The sequence below is a fragment of the Bacillus rossius genome (genome assembly GCF_032445375.1).
Source record: "Bacillus rossius redtenbacheri isolate Brsri chromosome 4 unlocalized genomic scaffold, Brsri_v3 Brsri_v3_scf4_1, whole genome shotgun sequence".
NCBI lineage: Eukaryota > Metazoa > Arthropoda > Insecta > Phasmatodea > Bacillidae > Bacillus > Bacillus rossius.
The window spans coordinates 5238467-5260266 of NW_026962010.1; the positions used below are offsets into that span (position 1 = coordinate 5238467).

General features: G+C 43.1%; 1 protein-coding gene across 2 annotated transcripts in view; it reads left to right on the top strand.

Moving 5' to 3' along the window:
* The first annotated feature begins 8806 nt into the window (after window positions 1-8806).
* LOC134541484 (succinate-semialdehyde dehydrogenase, mitochondrial-like) overlaps window positions 8807-21800 on the top strand; it is a 44512-nt gene continuing 31518 nt past the window's right edge. Inside the window, exon 1 of one of the 2 annotated variants that reach the window (XM_063384969.1) lies at window positions 8807-8982. In XM_063384969.1, coding sequence (XP_063241039.1) covers window positions 8950-8982 — 33 coding nt within the window. In that variant the 5' untranslated portion in view covers window positions 8807-8949. The remainder of the gene's footprint in view (window positions 8983-21800) is intronic. The other variant, XM_063384971.1, reaches the window with a different exon arrangement.

The following is a 21800-nucleotide window of genomic DNA, read 5'->3' on the forward strand; positions in this document are numbered from 1 at the left end:
GATCGGGAGTTTGGCTCTCTCGTCTGTGAAAAGAAGGCTTCCCTCTGTTCACGCCCGGCGCAGATGACGTCATCTCGCGACGGCCGCGGGGCCGGGCGGTGCGCTGCGGGCATGCACATGCACATGCACATGCGCATGCCTCGCGCTCGCGCAGTCACGAGCCGTGGTTGTCAGGCTATGCTTGCGCTGCAGGCCGCGCCCAGGGGAACCACACATAGGTAACTTAGAAACACACAACTTAGAACAGTCATGACTTAGAAACCTCGAAAAAAATCCACGTAACTTAGAACTGTCATAAGTTAGAACGATCATAACTTAGGAACACGTAACTTAGAAACACGCGACACAGAACCACACAACTTAGAAACTTCGTAACGTAGAAAGTCATAACTTAGAAATATCACAACTTATAAACACACAACTTAGAACTGTCATAACTTAGAAACACGTAACTTAGATACACGAAACGCAGAACCACACAAACTTCGTAACGTAGAAAGTCATGACTTAGAACTACAGTATCATAATTTAGAAAATCAGAACTTAGAACTGCCATAACTTAGAAACACACAGCGCCGAACCACATAACTTAGAACTATCATAACTTAGAAACATACAACTTATAAAATTCTATCTTGTGTGTTTCTAAGTTGTGACAGCACCCGCGCGTAGTGGTGGGGAGGGAGGTTGGCTCAGCTGTCCTGGTTAGTTGTGTTTGTAAATTATTTGGTTTCAACAACCGAGGATTGTTCTGGCATAGGCGCGGGGCGCGGACGGTTTTCAAGCGACAGCGAAAGTAGGATCGAAGCTCACTCTGGCGGAGGCTATGCCTCTCTCCAGTGGTAACGAGTCCGATAGTTTGTAATGTGTTCAAGTTGAAGCTCACTCTAAATGGTAACAAGTCGGTAGTCGTGTTTAGGCTCACTCGGCCGGAGACCCTGTTCTTCGAACAATGGCACCGAGTCCTTTTAAGGCAAGAGTTTTAGTCGATTAGGTCGTGATGCTGTCCATCAGGATATTTAAGTCGAGAACTCGTGACTGTTTGAATAAAGGCAGAGTTCGTGTTTGGAGGGGCATAAGAGACCCTTAAATTAATTCTTATCGGGATAAATCGAAAACTGGTGCAATGGAGTTGAAAAAGTGAGTACTTAACCATCTAATTTTTAAGTTTAAAAATAAATCATGATTTTAGAGGAGATTAATTTAACTTGTAGATCAGACTTATCGAAGAGTTAGGTGATTTTTTCCCTCTAATTACATAAACTGACTTGTCTTAATTTAATTGTAATTTACTACTGACGATACAATCGTAGCTGTTTACTCTTTATTTTTAATGAAGATTAATTTGACGTTGTAATGACTACTTGTCCAGGAAGACTGAATTTATTTCAAGTACTTGTTAAGCCTTAAGATAAATGATAGCCACTTTTGAATCACTTTAAAATAAATTTAAGTTGTTTTCTAAATGGTATTAAGTTATTTAATAGCTTCCATCAGTAACCGCACTGTATTGAGCGTAGAAAAATAGTCGATCTTGTGCTCTCTCTCGCTCTAGCCAAGCGAAGTGTTTCTTTTGTTGAGAGCTACATTCCCCCCAATTTTATTTGAGATGTATTGATAAAGTTGTTGTAGTTACTGTAATAGTGAATCTCTAATGTATGATTGTAAAACTTACAAATTTTTTATTTTTACTTTCATGTATTAATTGTAACACACCACATTACAATATTCTTCCTTAACATTTCATAAAAAGAAACATTACTGTACTGCACAGTAATAATCTCATTTTAAACACCGAATAAAATCGAACACGTTATAGTACTACCATGAAATTACTTTTAAAAATTTATGTGAACAGCTTCCTTTCTTGCATTTGAAGTGTTCTGATACTCGCTTGATCCCAGTACACAACAAACTGTTTAATAAACATACAATAATAGCCCCGTTCTAGTACGGGGAGGCAACAAGAAAATGAATTTAAAACATATTGGATCCACGGAGCATACATAAGTTACAGTTCTGCTTAGTCTTACAGAAGCCGATTACTAAATATTAACGGCTTAGGGGACCTAGTTCTGATACAAGGAAGCAGAGAAGTATGTGTGGTACACAGAAAATTATCAATGCAAATACAATACTTTTATAATGAAATATATTCATTAATCGTAGTTACGAGATAGTTGAATGACAACTCGGAGTGTGGGGACGAGCCTTAATAAGGGAGAGTTACACTAGACGCCACACGCGTGGCACAGCCAGTCGATGGTGACTGTCCAGTCGCGAGCCAGACGCAGAGGACAACACATGCCTGTGCAGCTGCGTCAACATCTGCAGCTCCTGTCGGGCCTCGGAGTCTGTGAGCCTGTGTACATGTACATATACGCATCTATACACTGATGCATTGTATATACTCGACTGTAGCGCGTGCGCGTTGGGCTCTTTTTTGGATGGGTAAAATCTTGTGAGTTCGCGTCACCGACATGCTGTAGTAGCAGTGAGTGAAGTAAAATTGACAGCGTTGAGTGATTTTCTTTTATTTATTTACTAAGTGAATGTTGGTTATTTGTGGATTTAAGTTCATATTATTTTTCGATTTTTCAAGGATAAAACTTCATTTACTCTAATTTTAAAATTATAAGATTTCTAATTTTTTCCCGCGGAAATTTTAACGTTATTGTGTGGTACGTATTGCGGGTATAGGCTATTTTTAGTAGGTAGTTAAGTCGAGGTTATGTTTTTTTTTCTTTTTTATATTTATTTACGTAGTGAATTTCTTCTAATGCCAGGTTATTGATTTATGAGAGGTAATGTTTATTATTTGTGGATTTAAGTTCTTTTTTTTTCAATGATGTAAATTTAATTTCTCTAATTTTAAAGTTATTATTGGTAGGGGAAAAACTTATGGGTCATAATTAACGATGGTGTGCAGAGAATATCTGTGATGGACGCACTATAGCAGTTTCCTGGCGTGACTGGCCACCCGGCCTCGAACCCGGGCCCTCTGGAGTGCGAGTCCGGTGTGAGTGGTACGAGCGTGAATGTACACTGTATATATTTTTTGTTAAAAGAGGAGGAGGGGAGAGACACAAGAGAGAGAGAGAGAGAGAGAGAGAGAGATGCAAGGAGACTAATCTAGCATCTAGAAGAGCCAGACGAGGAGCAAATGCCATCAACATCCCCCCTCCACCTAGGGTTACCAACTATTTCACCCTGACCATAAGGGACACTGAACCCCACCTAATAGAGTTGGGGGGGGGGGGGGGCCTCCCCCGGAAAAATTTGAATTTCTAGATGCAAATTGGTGCTGTTTTAGCAGTTTTCGTATCTGAAAATAAATTATGCCCCTGGTTGAAATATTAATTCTTTTTTTTGTATTGGCGTATAATTTTTTGAGTGATGAATTTAATACATAAAGATATTTTTAGTAAACAAAGTATAAAAATTCCAGACAACTCATATGTGAATGAACATTGGTAAACTACTCTCCAATGCAAAATGTGATCAGGAAAAAAGTGGGGGAAGGGGAGGTTGCTAAAGCCACTTAGCCCTTCCCCCGCCCCCCTTAGATTAGAACCACCTCTAGGGACACCATAACAAGCAATTTAAAAAAAAATATATTTTAATAAATGTACCTATGCCTAACATATATTTTCTCATTTTTCATTTCACCAAACCCAACTTTAAATTAAATGTCATCTCGGGTATAAAGTACACAATATGCAACATGCAAGACACAAAAAACAATGTTTCACAAAAAAACTGAACTTTGCAAAAAATGTTTTACACAACTATTTACATTGACACGGGGCTATTCCCTACTTGCATGTAGCAAACTCATATTTTTCTACTTTTGTTGCTTGAAGGAGTATTGCTTGGTTTTTTTTTTTTTTTTTTTTTTTTTTCAAAATATTCCTGAAAGCTGTAATTGTAATTAAGTGTGACAAGAATTTCTGATTTAATCAGTTTCAAGGAACACCTGTTTCTGTCATTGCACCATTTTCTTTTTTTCATAATAATGGTTCAATTATTGAAAACACTCAACAAATGAGTTTGAGCCAGGTATGCTCAACACAAAATAAATTAGTGTGTACATATTGGGGATTTCAATGATGGAAATTTTTTTGAAAATATATAACCATTTCTTCTCTACACTATCAAATGACAGACTAGAAATTTCTTTCAGAGTTTCTTTACACTTGCAAAATTCTTCATAAAAATCATCCGAATTAAAATTTTCGAAGCACACAAAAGATTTCAAGGAACTGACTACTTCTTCAAACATTGAAACTCTAGTTGGTTATGCGTTAGATTCACAACACATAGTTGTTTTAAAATATTTCCATCACTGAAATCAAAAGACTTGTCCAAATATGAAAGGCTGGCATGGTAAAAAGTAAGAAGATTGTCAATAACTATTGTTGTTAGTGGGGCAGAAGATTTTTAAGCGATGATTTTGCCTCTGTACCCACAATTTTGTCATTAATTCTGTTATCAAGTTTTTCTCTGAGGTCAACCATAACATCGAAAGTTTCAGTGACAGCTAATTTACTTTCTTCTAATTTAAGTATTGCTGAATGAAAAATTATTGAAACATTACAGAAGGCTAAATAAACTTTAAGCTTGTCTTCCCTTGTTCTGTCGTCATTTTGAAAAAAAAACTGTTTCAAATAATATGGACAGTCCGTTATACTCTTAAAATAACTAGATACTGCATCAAAGTTCTGCCAAAGTCTGTCGACAGCTTTTCCTAACGAAAGCCATATTGTTGGAACATGCCGTAATAATTCACTGTATTCAATTTCCACAAAATCAAAAAAATTATATAAGCTCTGCCCTTTTCTTAGCAGGACATGAGAAATGACCATATGTTTTTATGATAACATTTTTTACATCAATAGCAAGAACATCACTAGCATGTTTACAACAATTATGAATCACATGGGCATTGCAGTTCGCTTTAACTATCGTACTATTTTCAGATTGCAAAAGTTTATATACACTTTAATTTTTATCCAAAATTCACATTAGCATTATCTGCGGATTATGACACCATTTTGTTGGGCGAGAGCTCAAATCGCTGAATACAATCCAGATTTTTGTGTATTTTGGCTGAAGACTCGTCAGAATCTTCTATGAAATCCAAAACCTAAAAAAAGCAAAATGAGTTGTGAGTGAAGAGTGTTTTACAGCTTTTTAACAAGAATCTTAAGAGATCTTAAGAGCCGATGTGGATATGGAGCTGGAATAAAGGGTGGAGGTAACGGGACTACTCAGAGAAAACCCACCCAACCGCATCTTACAGACACGATTCTCACTTGCAAAAATCCGGAGATCCCAAAGCCGGGACCCCTTAAATGAGATAATGAAGGCTAGGACTACATAAAATGTAGATCGACAAAATTAATATTAACGATAAATTGCTTACCTTCCACTGAATTCCCCAGCAGGCATCCAAATAACGTACACAAACCGGAAACATTTTTCTATTTCCTTTGTTCGATGCATCTGTAGCAATCGAAAATAACTGTACACACTTTTCCGGAGATTTCAGAATTTTTACGAAATCATCTACACTTTTAGGAGCCATAACATTCATAACAAATGCTTCAGCTTTTGTTCTTCCATACGATAATTTCCGCGCTATTTCTGAATCACTGCCAAAAACATGCCGTATCATTTTTGTATTACAATCAAAACTGTTATAATTTAAACCATGCTTCGTATTGTGATAACATAGAGATAGTTCAGATGCTACAACAGAATTTTGATCGCTAGTGCCTTGTTTTACGAAATAACTGTTTATCTTAATTTTTTCACTCTCATTTGCTTGTTGAACCGTGTTTCTATGTAACAATGTTGAAGCGTGCTGTTTTACATCGTTTTCGCCGCCGTGTGCTATTGAAAACTCTCTTTTGCAAAGTACACATTTGGCTTTGTAACTATTATCACTATATGTTAGCCACTTATAGTCATGTTCCCATCGAACTAAATAAACGCACAGGCTTATCTTTTTTCGCGGTGGCGAAACGCACATTTTTTCAACTCAACTTTACCCGATTTACTCAACTTTATTCGTTTTCAACTCAACACAATATCAACATAAACATAACAGACTAAGCGCGGACGAGTGATGCCACCTGTCGGCATCAAAATGAACTATTTGGTGGCCAGTGAACTGCGGAGTAAATGGAGACTCGCATTGTCGCAATAGATATAACAGGTGGTGCGGCGCAGGCGGGAAAATACTTTTTCAATTTTATGCAGGTGTATGAATTGAACTTTAAGCAAGATACGGGGTCCTGCCTACGTACGGGATAGTTCTTTTAGTCACAGAATAAGGGAAATCCCGTACAATACGGGACGGTTGGCAGCCCTACCTCCACCCCTCCGCCAGGAGACGCGGCTGTCCATCACTTACGAGGATCTCTCACGCCGGAAGCTGGGACGGGCGGGGCTGGACCCGTCCTGGCCTCCAGAGGGCGGGGGTAGTCTCGGAAGTAAACTCCACGCCGCGCTCGGATAACATTTGGCTCATCGTCCGAGACATCCCACCCCGCAACATTCCTCACCACCTTCACCAATTGCGACGTTCGGCTTGTGTTGAGAAGAGCTCTGATGCGCTGAAGCAGCTCGTTTCCCGCGGGGAATCACGCAACCAGCAGCGCCCCCCGTGAGTCGGGATGACGTAACGTGCAGCGCTACCAACACCACTGGCGGTCCAACATCTGGTTCCCCAGATATCATTTTCGATGCTTGGGTTTACCCTGGTAGGATCGGTATAAACTGTCCGACTGTTGAACTGTTCGCCAGTGTGTCGAAGACACGCCTACTATTCTACGAGCCAATAGAAACAGATGCAGCCCCCGCCCACCAACATGTTACTTTTCTGGTAAGCCAATAGGAACTCTGTCACCCCCCACTTCAACACCTTTTTGGGGGATCTAGGTTATAGGACGGGAATACAGCTTTTCGGCCAATGAAAATGACTTCACCAAGGGCTCATGCCCTCTAGTAGTCCGGGGATGAAGCACCTAATGCAAGGACTAAGAACAACCCGGAAACTTAGGTGATCAGTTTAACAGTCGAACAGTTTATACCGATGTTAAACTGTTATACTATCACAAGACTAATGCTAATAGAGTTCGAATAGCATCCAAAATACGTGTCAAGTCACATTAATACTGTCTCAAGTGCCGAAATGGCCAATAGTAGGGGTTATTTTTCTAAGAAGTTTTCAAATAATGAAATTGAGGTTTTTGAGATTGCTGTGCCTGAGTGGTCGCGCCACTCACATGCGACCCAGCTACTTTGCCGGCTGGGTCGCACTGGTTACTTTGCACTAGGAAAACATGGCGGACGGTGCTCACAAAAGTGGAGAACATAGCCCCAAAAGACTAAATATACTTTAAGTTAACGCTACTTGTATTCAGGAAATAATAAAAAATTGCTACTTTGTGACTGTAACGTAACTAATGCATTTAACAATTCATGACTAATAATATTGCACTTAATTAACATTGAAAAAGTTAAACACTCATTTAACATGTAAATGAAAAAAGTCCTACCTTCTTTCTCGGTGACCAAATAATAATACCATTCTCAATGCACGATACATAGCTGATGTGCGGTATCAATGACCACTTACCTGAAAAAAAAGAAAGAAAAGTATTAAACACACTCGAATGTTTCCTTAATAACTAAAAAAATTATAAGTACATAGTGGATCTAAATGTACTAAAGATCACATGTGTGCTAAATTATAAGATACACTCACGCTTCCAAACACAAACCCCATTCAGAGGACGGGCATCGAGAAATAATGTCGTGGTTGGAGGGATTTTTATCTGCTTCGCGAGTGTTTACGTTGACTTCCGTTTAAATCAGTTGAATAATTGTTAAAAGCATTTGAAGTATGTAGGTATATACGTTTGCTAGCTTGTATTTGGAATTCTAACAGATCCACGCTTGTCTATAATTATATACACACACACATATATATATATACATATACAGTGCAGCAATTAAATGTTTTACATAACTAATATATTCGAACTATTAAAAACTCTCTCTTTTTTAATTTGTACAAAGTTTTATAAGATCGTATATAATCTCAACAACGAGCCTGCTGAGTGAAACATGCTTACGACTGTTCTATTGTAAGATTTAGTCGTTAAAGTTTGGGACCACGCGTTTTCTAAGGCTCAGTGTGTTCCATAATCCGTTCATGCATTTTGATCTAGAAATGCTTCAATTTTTAATAAATTAAATATCTTATTATAAAGGTTTACCCATGGCTTAACTACGTTTGTTGTTTGCATTTTTACGCTTTAGAATACCAATAAGCACTTTATGCAGTTAAGCTGCTACAAAATACTAAAAAAAAAAAAAAATGGTAAAATATCGTCCCGACACTTAATTTTCGGTTGATCGGATGGAAACAGATAACAACAGGCACGAATTATCAGATATAAAATAATTCGCTGATTCCTTATTTTGTAAACGCTATTGAAGCTACTAGTCATTAATTAGTGAAAAGTGGTAAGGGAATCATGAGTTGAATTCGTGTCTTATCTCATGCTTCGAGTCTCAATATGCACTTTTCTAATTTTTTTTTCCGCACTGACAAACAATTTACTACTAATGTAATCGTATTTCGCTGACGTGTTTTTTTGATGATAATGCTTGAGATGACTTAATATCCCAAAGCGCCATCGTAAGCAAACATAATTAATTGCGATAAGCTGTTATCCGAACATTTTTCATCTCTAAACGCAACGCAGTCAGTCGTTTACTGCAAAATCATGAAAATAATGACAGAAAGGCGCTTTTCATAGTAACAAAAAAGTTTTTAAATGCAATAAATAACCCTTAGTCATCAGGATTGGCCATGTAGTGTGGCGAACTGAAAACTGACAGGTTACAGTAGTTCGCGAACACTTGCTGTGGTGAATGGCTCGAACGGTTCGGTTTCTAACATACGAGGTGAGTGGAAATCCTTTCCGCCACTCTTCAGATTGTATTCACATCACTTGATATCTGTGCATCGTGAATTCTATTACCACGATACACATTTACAGCTTATAAAGTGGAATAATCGCTGTTAGCAGAGAGTGGCTCTCAGGTCAGTTCTATCTGTCTGTTCGTTCACTCTACGATAGTTGTTTATACACTAGGGGCTGGTATCTGTCTAAAAACATATATTTAAGCGATTTCACAAGTTTTTGGAATATTCTCCCCTGACATGCCACTTTTGCACACTGTAATTATGTTTTTAATGTAACAAAATATGCATGTAAAACTCAGATATTTGTAGAGTTTTACATTTACAGCTGTATCACAACAAAATAGTGTTCGCAGAAATACTGGGTTCGGAAATTAGTACTTTGTGTTGTTCCTGCGATACTTGCAATAGTTAAAGTTATTTGTAAAACTTCCCCTGAATAACTTTCCAGTATTAACTGCGCACATTAATAACCCAAAATAAACAAAATATAATCCAGTTATCGAATATTCAATTATATTTTCCATGGTTTAAAAAATTATGCTTGAATGAAATATCAAATAAAATATATAATTATGGTCCAAATTTTCGTAAGAAACGGTATAATGTTGAAAGAGAATTTCGTATATGCAAAACAGTCATAGTGTTTTTCAAAATTACAATATATTTCCTGTAGTATTTGAAACTATTTCTTGGCAACTGGAATCCAAAGAAATCTATTGTGCAAGTACAGATATTATTTTTCTGTTAGTAAGTTATTCTTCGGAGAGCCCTTATCGCGTGCATCTTCTCCGCTGAAGTGCTCCATGCATGTGTCCAGTGCTTGCTGACTCGACTGGCTGTCACTAGATTGTGACTGCGCCCATATCGTGTGCATCTTCTCCACTGAAGTGCTCCATGCATGTGTCCAGTGCTTGCTGACTCGACTGGCTGTCACTAGATTGTACAGCGCCCTTATCGTGTGCATCTTCTCCACTGAAGTGCTCCATGCATGTGTCCAGTGCTTGCTGACTCGACTGGCCGTCACTAGATTGTGACTGCGCCCTTATCGTGTGCATCTTCTCCACTGAAGTGCTCCATGCATGTGTCCAGTGCTTGCTGACTCGACTGGCTGTCACTAGATTGTGACTGCGCCCTTATGGTGTGCATCTACTCCGCTGAAGTGCTCCATGCATGTGTCCAGTGCTTGCTGACTCGACTGGCTGTCACTAGATTGTGACTGCTCCCTTATCGTGTGCATCTTCTCCACTGAAGTGCTCCATGCATGTGTCCAGTGCTTGCTGACTCGACTGGCCGTCACTAGATAGTGACTGCGCCCTTATCGTGTGCATCTTCTCCACTGAAGTGCTCCGTGCATGTGTCCAGTGCTTGTTGCCACGACCAGGGGCTGTCACTAGATAGTGACTGCGCCCTTATCGTGTGCATCTTCTCCACTGAAGTGCTCCGTGCATGTGTCCAGTGCTTATTGCCTCGACCAGGGGCTGTCACTAGATAGTGACTGCGCCCTTATCGTGTGCATCTTCTCCACTGAAGTGCTCCGTGCATGTGTCCAGTGCTTGCTGACTCGACCAGGGGCTGTCACTAGATAGTGACTGCGCCCTTATCGTGTGCATCTTCTACACTTAAGTGCTCCATGCATGTGTCCAGTGCTTGCTGACTCGACTGGCCGTCACTAGATAGTGACTGCGCCCTTATCGTGTGCATCTTCTCCACTGAAGTGCTCCATGCATGTGTCCAGTGCTTGCTGACTCGACCAGGGGCTGTCACTAGATAGTGACTGCGCCCTTATCGTGTGCATCTTCTACACTGAAGTGCTCCATGCATGTGTCCAGTGCTTGCTGACTCGACCAGGGGCTGTCACTAGATAGTGACTGCGCCCTTATCGTGTCCATCTTCTCCACTTAAGTGCTCCATGCATGTGTCCAGTGCTTGCTGACTCGACCAGGGGCTGTCACTAGATAGTGACTGCGCCCTTATCGTGTCCATCTTCTCCACTTAAGTGCTCCATGCATGTGTCCAGTGCTTGCTGACTCGACTGGCAGTCACTAGATAGTGACTGCGCCCTTATCGTGTGCATCTTCTCCACTGAAGTGCTCCATGCATGTGTCCAGTGCTTGTTGCCTCGACCAGGGGCTGTCACTAGATAGTGACTGCGCCCTTATCGTGTGCATCTTCTACACTGAAGTGCTCCATGCATGTGTCCAGTGCTTGCTGACTCGACCAGGGGCTGTCACTAGATAGTGACTGCGCCCTTATCGTGTCCATCTTCTCCACTTAAGTGCTCCATGCATGTGTCCAGTGCTTGCTGACTCGACCAGGGGCTGTCACTAGATAGTGACTGCGCCCTTATCGTGTCCATCTTCTCCACTGAAGTGCTCCATGCATGTGTCCAGTGCTTGCTGACTCGACTGGCCGTCACTAGATAGTGACTGCGCCCTTATCGTGTGCATCTTCTCCACGGAAGTGCTCCATGCATGTGTCCAGTGCTTGCTGACTCGACCAGGGGCTGTCACTAGATAGTGACTGCGCCCTTATCGTGTCCATCTTCTCCACTGAAGTGCTCCGTGCATGTTTCCAGTGCTTATTGCCTCGACCAGGGGCTGTCACTAGATTGTGACTGCGCCCTTATCGTGTCCATCTTCTCCACTGAAGTGCTCCATGCATGTGTCCAGTGCTTGCTGACACGACTGGCCGTCACTAGATAGTGACTGCGCCCTTATCGTGTGCATCTTCTCCACTGAAGTGCTCCATGCATGTGTCCAGTGCTTGTTGACTCGACCAGGGGCTGTCACTAGATAGTGACTGCGCCCTTATCGTGTCCATCTTCTCCACTTAAGTGCTCCATGCATGTGTCCAGTGCTTGCTGACTCGACTGGCCGTCACTAGATAGTGACTGCGCCCTTATCGTGTGCATCTTCTCCACTGAAGTGCTCCATGCATGTGTCCAGTGTTTGCTGACTCGACCAGGGGCTGTCACTAGATAGTGACTGCGCCCTTATCGTGTCCATCTTCTCCACTTAAGTGCTCCATGCATGTGTCCAGTGCTTGCTGACCCGACTGGCCGTCACTAGATTGTGACTGCGCCGTTATAGTGTGCATCTTCTCCACTGAAGTGCTCCATGCATGTGTCCAGTGCTTGTTGCCTCGACCAGGGGCTGTCACTAGATAGTGACTGCGCCCTTATCGTGTCCATCTTCTCCACTTAAGTGCTCCATGCATGTGTCCAGTGCTTGCTGACTCGACTGGCCGTCACTAGATAGTGACTGCGCCCTTATCGTGTGCATCTTCTCCACTGAAGTGCTCCATGCATGTGTCCAGTGCTTGCTGACTCGACCAGGGGCTGTCACTAGATAGTGACTGCGCCCTTATCGTGTGCATCTTCTCCACTTAAGTGCTCCATGCATGTGTCCAGTGCTTGTTGACTCGACCAGGGGCTGTCACTAGATAGTGACTGCGCCCTTATCGTGTCCATCTTCTCCACTTAAGTGCTCCATGCATGTGTCCAGTGCTTGCTGACTCGACTGGCCGTCACTAGATAGTGACTGCGCCCTTATCGTGTGCATCTTCTACACTGAAGTGCTCCATGCATGTGTCCAGTGTTTGCTGACTCGACCAGGGGCTGTCACTAGATAGTGACTGCGCCCTTATCGTGTCCATCTTCTCCACTTAAGTGCTCCATGCATGTGTCCAGTGCTTGCTGACTCGACTGGCCGTCACTAGATAGTGACTGCGCCCTTATCGTGTGCATCTTCTCCACTGAAGTGCTCCATGCATGTGTCCAGTGCTTGTTGCCTCGACCAGGGGCTGTCACTAGATAGTGACTGCGCCCTTATCGTGTCCATCTTCTCCACTGAAGTGCTCCATGCATGTGTCCAGTGCTTGCTGACTCGACTGGCCGTCACTAGATAGTGACTGCGCCCTTATCGTGTGCATCTTATCCACTGAAGTGCTCCATGCATGTGTCCAGTGCTTGCTGACTCGACCAGGGGCTGTCACTAGATAGTGACTGCGCCCTTATCGTGTCCATCTTCTCCACTGAAGTGCTCCGTGCATGTTTCCAGTGCTTATTGCCTCGACCAGGGGCTGTCACTAGATAGTGACTGCGCCCTTATCGTGTCCATCTTCTCCACTGAAGTGCTCCATGCATGTGTCCAGTGCTTGCTGACACGACTGGCCGTCACTAGATAGTGACTGCGCCCTTATCGTGTGCATCTTCTCCACTGAAGTGCTCCATGCATGTGTCCAGTGCTTGTTGACTCGACCAGGGGCTGTCACTAGATAGTGACTGCGCCCTTATCGTGTCCATCTTCTCCACTTAAGTGCTCCATGCATGTGTCCAGTGCTTGCTGACTCGACTGGCCGTCACTAGATAGTGACTGCGCCCTTATCGTGTGCATCTTCTCCACTGAAGTGCTCCATGCATGTGTCCAGTGTTTGCTGACTCGACCAGGGGCTGTCACTAGATAGTGACTGCGCCCTTTTCGTGTCCATCTTCTCCACTTAAGTGTTCCATGCATGTGTCCAGTGTTTGCTGACTCGACTGGCCGTCACTAGATAGTGACTGCGCCCTTATCGTGTCCATCTTCTCCACTTAAGTGCTCCATGCATGTGTCCAGTGCTTGCTGACTCGACTGGCCGTCACTAGATAGTGACTGCGCCTTTATCGTGTACATCTTCTCCACTGAAGTGCTCCGTGCATGTTTCCAGTGCTTGCTGACTCGACTGGCCGTCACTAGATAGTGACTGCGCCCTTATCGTGTGCATCTTCTCCACTGAAGTGCTCCATGCATGTGTCCAGTGTTTGCTGACTCGACCAGGGGCTGTCACTAGATAGTGACTGCGCCCTTATCGTGTCCATCTTCTCCACTTAAGTGTTCCATGCATGTGTCCAGTGTTTGCTGACTCGACTGGCCGTCACTAGATAGTGACTGCGCCCTTATCGTGTCCATCTTCTCCACTTAAGTGCTCCATGCATGTGTCCAGTGATTGCTGACTCGACTGGCCGTCACTAGATAGTGACTGCGCCCTTATCGTGTGCATCTTCTCCACTGAAGTGCTCCATGCATGTGTCCAGTGCTTGTTGCCTCGACCAGGGGCTGTCACTAGATAGTGACTGCGCCCTTATCGTGTCCATCTTCTCCACTGAAGTGCTCCATGCATGTGTCCAGTGCTTGCTGACTCGACTGGCCGTCACTAGATAGTGACTGCGCCCTTATCGTGTGCATCTTCTCCACTGAAGTGCTCCATGCATGTGTCCAGTGCTTGTTGCCTCGACCAGGGGCTGTCACTAGATAGTGACTGCGCCCTTATCGTGTGCATCTTCTACACTGAAGTGCTCCATGCATGTGTCCAGTGCTTACTGACTCGACCAGGGGCTGTCACTAGATAGTGACTGCGCCCTTATCGTGTCCATCTTCTCCACTTAAGTGCTCCATGCATGTGTCCAGTGCTTGCTGACTCGACCAGGGGCTGTCACTAGATAGTGACTGCGCCCTTATCGTGTCCATCTTCTCCACTGAAGTGCTCCATGCATGTGTCCAGTGCTTGCTGACTCGACTGGCCGTCACTAGATAGTGACTGCGCCCTTATCGTGTGCATCTTCTCCACTGAAGTGCTCCATGCATGTGTCCAGTGCTTGCTGACTCGACCAGGGGCTGTCACTAGATAGTGACTGCGCCCTTATCGTGTCCATCTTCTCCACTGAAGTGCTCCGTGCATGTTTCCAGTGCTTATTGCCTCGACCAGGGGCTGTCACTAGATTGTGACTGCGCCCTTATCGTGTCCATCTTCTCCACTGAAGTGCTCCATGCATGTGTCCAGTGCTTGCTGACACGACTGTCCGTCACTAGATAGTGACTGCGCCCTTATCGTGTGCATCTTCTCCACTGAAGTGCTCCATGCATGTGTCCAGTGCTTGTTGACTCGACCAGGGGCTGTCACTAGATAGTGACTGCGCCCTTATCGTGTCCATCTTCTCCACTTAAGTGCTCCATGCATGTGTCCAGTGCTTGCTGACTCGACTGGCCGTCACTAGATAGTGACTGCGCCCTTATCGTGTGCATCTTCTCCACTGAAGTGCTCCATGCATGTGTCCAGTGTTTGCTGACTCGACCAGGGGCTGTCACTAGATAGTGACTGCGCCCTTATCGTGTCCATCTTCTCCACTTAAGTGCTCCATGCATGTGTCCAGTGCTTGCTGACTCGACTGGCCGTCACTAGATAGTGACTGCGCCCTTATCGTGTGCATCTTCTCCACTGAAGTGCTCCATGCATGTGTCCAGTGCTTGTTGCCTCGACCAGGGGCTGTCACTAGATAGTGACTGCGCCCTTATCGTGTCCATCTTCTCCACTTAAGTGCTCCATGCATGTGTCCAGTGCTTGCTGACTCGACTGGCCGTCACTAGATAGTGACTGCGCCCTTATCGTGTGCATCTTCTCCACTGAAGTGCTCCATGCATGTGTCCAGTGCTTGCTGACTCGACCAGGGGCTGTCACTAGATAGTGACTGCGCCCTTATCGTGTGCATCTTCTCCACTTAAGTGCTCCATGCATGTGTCCAGTGCTTGTTGACTCGACCAGGGGCTGTCACTAGATAGTGACTGCGCCCTTATCGTGTCCATCTTCTCCACTTAAGTGCTCCATGCATGTGTCCAGTGCTTGCTGACTCGACTGGCCGTCACTAGATAGTGACTGCGCCCTTATCGTGTCCATCTTCTCCACTGAAGTGCTCCATGCATGTGTCCAGTGCTTGCTGACTCGACTGGCCGTCACTAGATAGTGACTGCGCCCTTATCGTGTGCATCTTCTCCACTGAAGTGCTCCATGCATGTGTCCAGTGCTTGCTGACTCGACCAGGGGCTGTCACTAGATAGTGACTGCGCCCTTATCGTGTCCATCTTCTCCACTGAAGTGCTCCGTGCATGTTTCCAGTGCTTATTGCCTCGACCAGGGGCTGTCACTAGATAGTGACTGCGCCCTTATCGTGTCCATCTTCTCCACTGAAGTGCTCCATGCATGTGTCCAGTGCTTGCTGACACGACTGGCCGTCACTAGATAGTGACTGCGCCCTTATCGTGTGCATCTTCTCCACTGAAGTGCTCCATGCATGTGTCCAGTGCTTGTTGACTCGACCAGGGGCTGTCACTAGATAGTGACTGCGCCCTTATCGTGTCCATCTTCTCCACTTAAGTGCTCCATGCATGTGTCCAGTTTTTGCTGACTCGACTGGCCGTCACTAGATAGTGACTGCGCCCTTATCGTGTGCATCTTCTCCACTGAAGTGCTCCATGCATGTGTCCAGTGTTTGCTGACTCGACCAGGGGCTGTCACTAGATAGTGACTGCGCCCTTATCGTGTCCATCTTCTCCACTTAAGTGTTCCATGCATGTGTCCAGTGTTTGTGACTCGACTGGCCGTCACTAGATAGTGACTGCGCCCTTATCGTGTCCATCTTCTCCACTTAAGTGCTCCATGCATGTGTCCAGTGCGTGCTGACTCGACTGGCCGTCACTAGATAGTGACTGCGCCTTTATCGTGTGCATCTTCTCCACTGAAGTGCTCCGTGCATGTTTCCAGTGCTTGCTGACTCGACTGGCCGTCACTAGATAGTGACTGCGCCCTTATCGTGTGCATCTTCTCCACTGAAGTGCTCCATGCATGTGTCCAGTGTTTGCTGACTCGACCAGGGGCTGTCACTAGATAGTGACTGCGCCCTTATCGTGTCCATCTTCTCCACTTAAGTGTTCCATGCATGTGTCCAGTGTTTGCTGACTCGACTGGCCGTCACTAGATAGTGACTGCGCCCTTATCGTGTCCATCTTCTCCACTTAAGTGCTCCATGCATGTGTCCAGTGATTGCTGACTCGACTGGCCGTCACTAGATAGTGACTGCGCCCTTATCGTGTGCATCTTCTCCACTGAAGTGCTCCATGCATGTGTCCAGTGCTTGCTGACTCGACCAGGGGCTGTCACTAGATAGTGACTGCGCCCTTATCGTGTGCATCTTCTACACTGAAGTGCTCCATGCATGTGTCCAGTGCTTGCTGACTCGACCAGGGGCTGTCACTAGATAGTGACTGCGCCCTTATCGTGTCCATCTTCTCCACTGAAGTGCTCCATGCATGTGTCCAGTGCTTGCTGACTCGACCAGGGGCTGTCACTAGATAGTGACTGCGCCCTTATCGTGTGCATCTTCTCCACTGAAGTGCTCCATGCATGTGTCCAGTGCTTGCTGACTCGACCAGGGGCTGTCACTAGATAGTGACTGCGCCCTTATCGTGTCCATCTTCTCCACTGAAGTGCTCCATGCATGTGTCCAGTGCTTGCTGACTCGACTGGCCGTCACTAGATAGTGACTGCGCCCTTATCGTGTGCATCTTCTCCACTGAAGTGCTCCATGCATGTGTCCAGTGCTTGCTGACTCGACCAGGGGCTGTCACTAGATAGTGACTGCGCCCTTATCGTGTCCATCTTCTCCACTGAAGTGCTCCATGCATGTGTCCAGTGCTTGCTGACTCGACTGGCCGTCACTAGATAGTCACTGCGCCCTTATCGTGTGCATCTTCTCCACTGAAGTGCTCCATGCATGTGTCCAGTGCTTGCTGACTCGACCAGGGGCTGTCACTAGATAGTGACTGCGCCCTTATCGTGTGCATCTTCTCCACTGAAGTGCTCCATGCATGTGTCCAGTGCTTGCTGACTCGACTGGCCGTCACTAGATAGTGACTGCGCCCTTATCGTGTGCATCTTCTCCACTGAAGTGCTCCATGCATGTGTCCAGTGCTTGTTGACTCGACCAGGGGCTGTCACTAGATAGTGACTGCGCCCTTATCGTGTCCATCTTCTCCACTTAAGTGCTCCATGCATGTGTCCAGTGCTTGCTGACTCGACTGGCCGTCACTAGATAGTGACTGCGCCCTTATCGTGTCCATCTTCTCCACTGAAGTGCTCCATGCATGTGTCCAGTGCTTGCTGACACGACTGGCCGTCACTAGATAGTGACTGCGCCCTTATCGTGTGCATCTTCTCCACTGAAGTGCTCCATGCATGTGTCCAGTGTTTGCTGACTCGACCAGGGGCTGTCACTAGATAGTGACTGCGCCCTTATCGTGTCCATCTTCTCCACTTAAGTGTTCCATGCATGTGTCCAGTGTTTGCTGACTCGACTGGCCGTCACTAGATAGTGACTGCGCCCTTATCGTGTCCATCTTCTCCACTTAAGTGCTCCATGCATGTGTCCAGTGCTTGCTGACTCGACTGGCCGTCACTAGATAGTGACTGCGCCCTTATCGTGTCCATCTTCTCCACTGAAGTGCTCCATGCATGTGTCCAGTGCTTGCTGACACGACTGGCCGTCACTAGATAGTGACTGCGCCCTTATCGTGTGCATCTTCTACACTGAAGTGCTCCATGCATGTGTCCAGTGCTTGCTGACTCGACCAGGGGCTGTCACTAGATAGTGACTGCGCCCTTATCGTGTCCATCTTCTCCACTGAAGTGCTCCATGCATGAATCCAGTGCTTGTTGACTCGACCAGGGGCTGTCACTAGATAGTGACTGCGCCCTTATCGTGTCCATCTTCTCCACTTAAGTGTTCCATGCATGTGTCCAGTGCTTGCTGACTCGACTGGCCGTCACTAGATAGTGACTGCGCCCTTATCGTGTGCATCTTCTCCACTGAAGTGCTCCATGCATGTGTCCAGTGCTTTCTGACTCAACCAGGGGCTGTCACTAGATAGTGACTGCGCCCTTATCGTGTCCATTTTCTCCACTTAAGTGTTCCATGCATGTGTCCAGTGCTTGCTGATTCGACTGGCCGTCACTAGATAGTGACTGCGCCCTTATCGTGTGCATCTTCTCCACTGAAGTGCTCCATGCATGTGTCCATTGCTTATTGCTTCGACCAGGGGCTGTCACTAGATAGTGACTGCGCCCTTATCGTGTCCATCTTCTCCACTTAAGTGCTCCATGCATGTGTCCAGTGCTTGCTGACTCGACTGGCCGTCACTAGATAGTGACTGCGCCCTTATCGTGTGCATCTTCTCCACTGAAGTGCTCCATGCATGTGTCCAGTGCTTGTTGACGCAACCAGGGTCTGCCACTAGATAGTGACTGCGATGCGCTTATTGTACACTAACGATCCCCTACACACCAACATCCGAATGTCAGTCACATTCAGAGATAAATTATGAGTATTTTTTAATAATGTGACTTTATGAATAAACTGAAATTATACTTTCTTAATATTATTTTTATTCGTACAGTATTTTAATTTTGAGAATATCTTTAAATGTTTTTTTTAAATACATTTGCGAATCAACACATAATAGCCATCAGATTGAAGTATTTGAATTTTTATATTGTTCTCGTCAAAAGATCGTATTTTGCATATGCCTGTCTGATGTATTTAAAATAAGTAATAGGATGCATGGTATTAAATAATGTATAGCGCCTAAATTTAAACGATTTGGGAGACCTATGTTTAAATACCAACATTTATGTTAATTTGATTGTGCCCATTTGTGTTGAATGTAAGTATCAGTTCATTTTTTAAGGCATGGTACATTCCTTTTTGCTTATTAGTGATATTTAAAGCTATCACTTTCAATAAATCACATTTGTGTGTTGTGTTGGATGGGCAATTATCTAAATTAATATCGCGATTTTACGAGCCAAATATGGTTATGTATTGTGAAACAACTAGGTAAACCTAACATTCTTTAAAACCATCAGCGAACACCACTTTCTGTCTCTAACAAAATCTTATCAAAATCCTTAATTTTTGTGTAATTAATATGAAGACACGAAAATACAATTTCGACGACATTTCATTAAAACGTGTAAATGTATTAAACAGGCCTATATCTTGAATCCGAAGAATTCGGTAATATAGCCTAGATCCTGATAGCGTTCGGGACAAAACTAAATTTTTTTTAGTGTGGTTTGTAGTGTTAGAATCGTTTGTGAGGGATTTCAGATAAAAAACTTATAGTTTAAAAACTAAAAAAAAATAATAATGCCTGTATCGTGGGGTGAATTAAAAAATAAAATTTTAATTAAGATTTTAGTACAACAGCCAAATAATGCACCGCAACTCTGTATAACTAAAAGCTTGGGTGCATTCTTCTTTCATTTTCGTAGAGACTATATTTTAAAATTAGTGACAGAAAATTGAAGACAAATTATATCCAGCAACCTATTACTAATTTTAAGTTCAGTATTGTATTAATTTCATATAGTCATTTTAGTAATATCTATATCCTAAAATTTACGACTGACTATGTCCTGAAATTTTCGTACTGACTATATTCTAAAATTGGTGATAGATAATCTATTACAAATCATATTATTATTACTGATAGAAAATTTAAGACAAATTTATGAAGCCCCCCACGCTTTAAGTTGTACAGAGTTGTGGTGTATTATTCGGCTGTTGAAAAAAATTAAATTTGAATTTTATTTTTTAATTTTTAGTTAATTTAACGATAAAAGTTTCTTGTTTTATATTTTTTAACTATAAGTTAATTTTATTATTTTTAGTCTCAAAATAGAGGTTATAGTATGTAAGTTTGAATGTAGGGGGTAAACTATGAAACAACAGAATCGATTCTGACAATTATTTCACTAATAGAAAGTTACATTAGCCCTGAGTTTCATAGGCTATTTTTTAAATCTGATACAGATGTGTTTTCAGTAACAAATCACAATAACTGTGATTAAAAGTAGTATATGAATGTATTTCCCAGCCCAGGCTTCAAGAATTATGTGCCTGGTGCCGACCGCCATCATGGATTGTGACGTCACGGCTGCCATCTTTGACACAAAATTCCTCTAAATGACTCAAATATGAATCCAAAAAAAAAAACTCAAAATTCCTAGAAATTTCCCTATTTCAAGAGAAAAATTCCCTTTTTGATGGAAAATTTTCCGTTTTATTCCTCAAACATTCAAAAATTCGGAATTAGAAAACTCCCAAAAAACTTTTGCCTTAGAAAAAAACCAAAATTACTTAAAACTGCTTAAGAGTCCTAAGAGCAAGCCGTCCCTAAGCCTCTGGCGGGCATCTTGGATGACCTTGACCTTGACCATAAAATTAATATTCCTTAAAATTGCCCAAAAAATTCCGAAAGAATTAAAAAAATATATATATAAAAAAATCCTACTTCAAATTTTTAGTTACTTAATCTATTTCGGTCCTTGGTTTGATTCCCAGCGAGAGTAAACATATAATTTATTAATAATATATTTTTAAAAATTTTAATAAAAATTTCTTACGTCACAATCGCCATCTTGAATTATGACGTAATCGCTGAAATTATCGTTAAGAAAGCCATCCTGAAAATCAGTAATTTTTATGTTAGAAATTCTGGAAAAATTTTAAAATTCATAAATAAAATTAATAAAATTTGAATAAATTATTATTTAAAAAACACCATTGCACATTTAGTTACGGTCACCATATTCGATTCTAGAAACGGTACACGTTTCTTTATGCCCGCCATCTAGGTTGTGTATTATGTCATCGTTGCACGTTAGTTAGGACAGCCCTCTTGGTTTAAATATCGTTGCAATTTTCGTTACAGCCGCCATATTGAAAATCCCTAATTACGTAATTAGTATTCTATAAAATTGAGAAAAATTATAAAACTTATAAAAAATTAAAAAATTAAATAAAAACTCTTTGCTATCTTGGATTATGACGTCACGGTTGCCATCTTCAAAATCCGATATTTATTATAATTTTTAATGGGAAAAATTTAAAATTTATAAAAAAGTTATTTACCAAATTTTAATAAAGCAT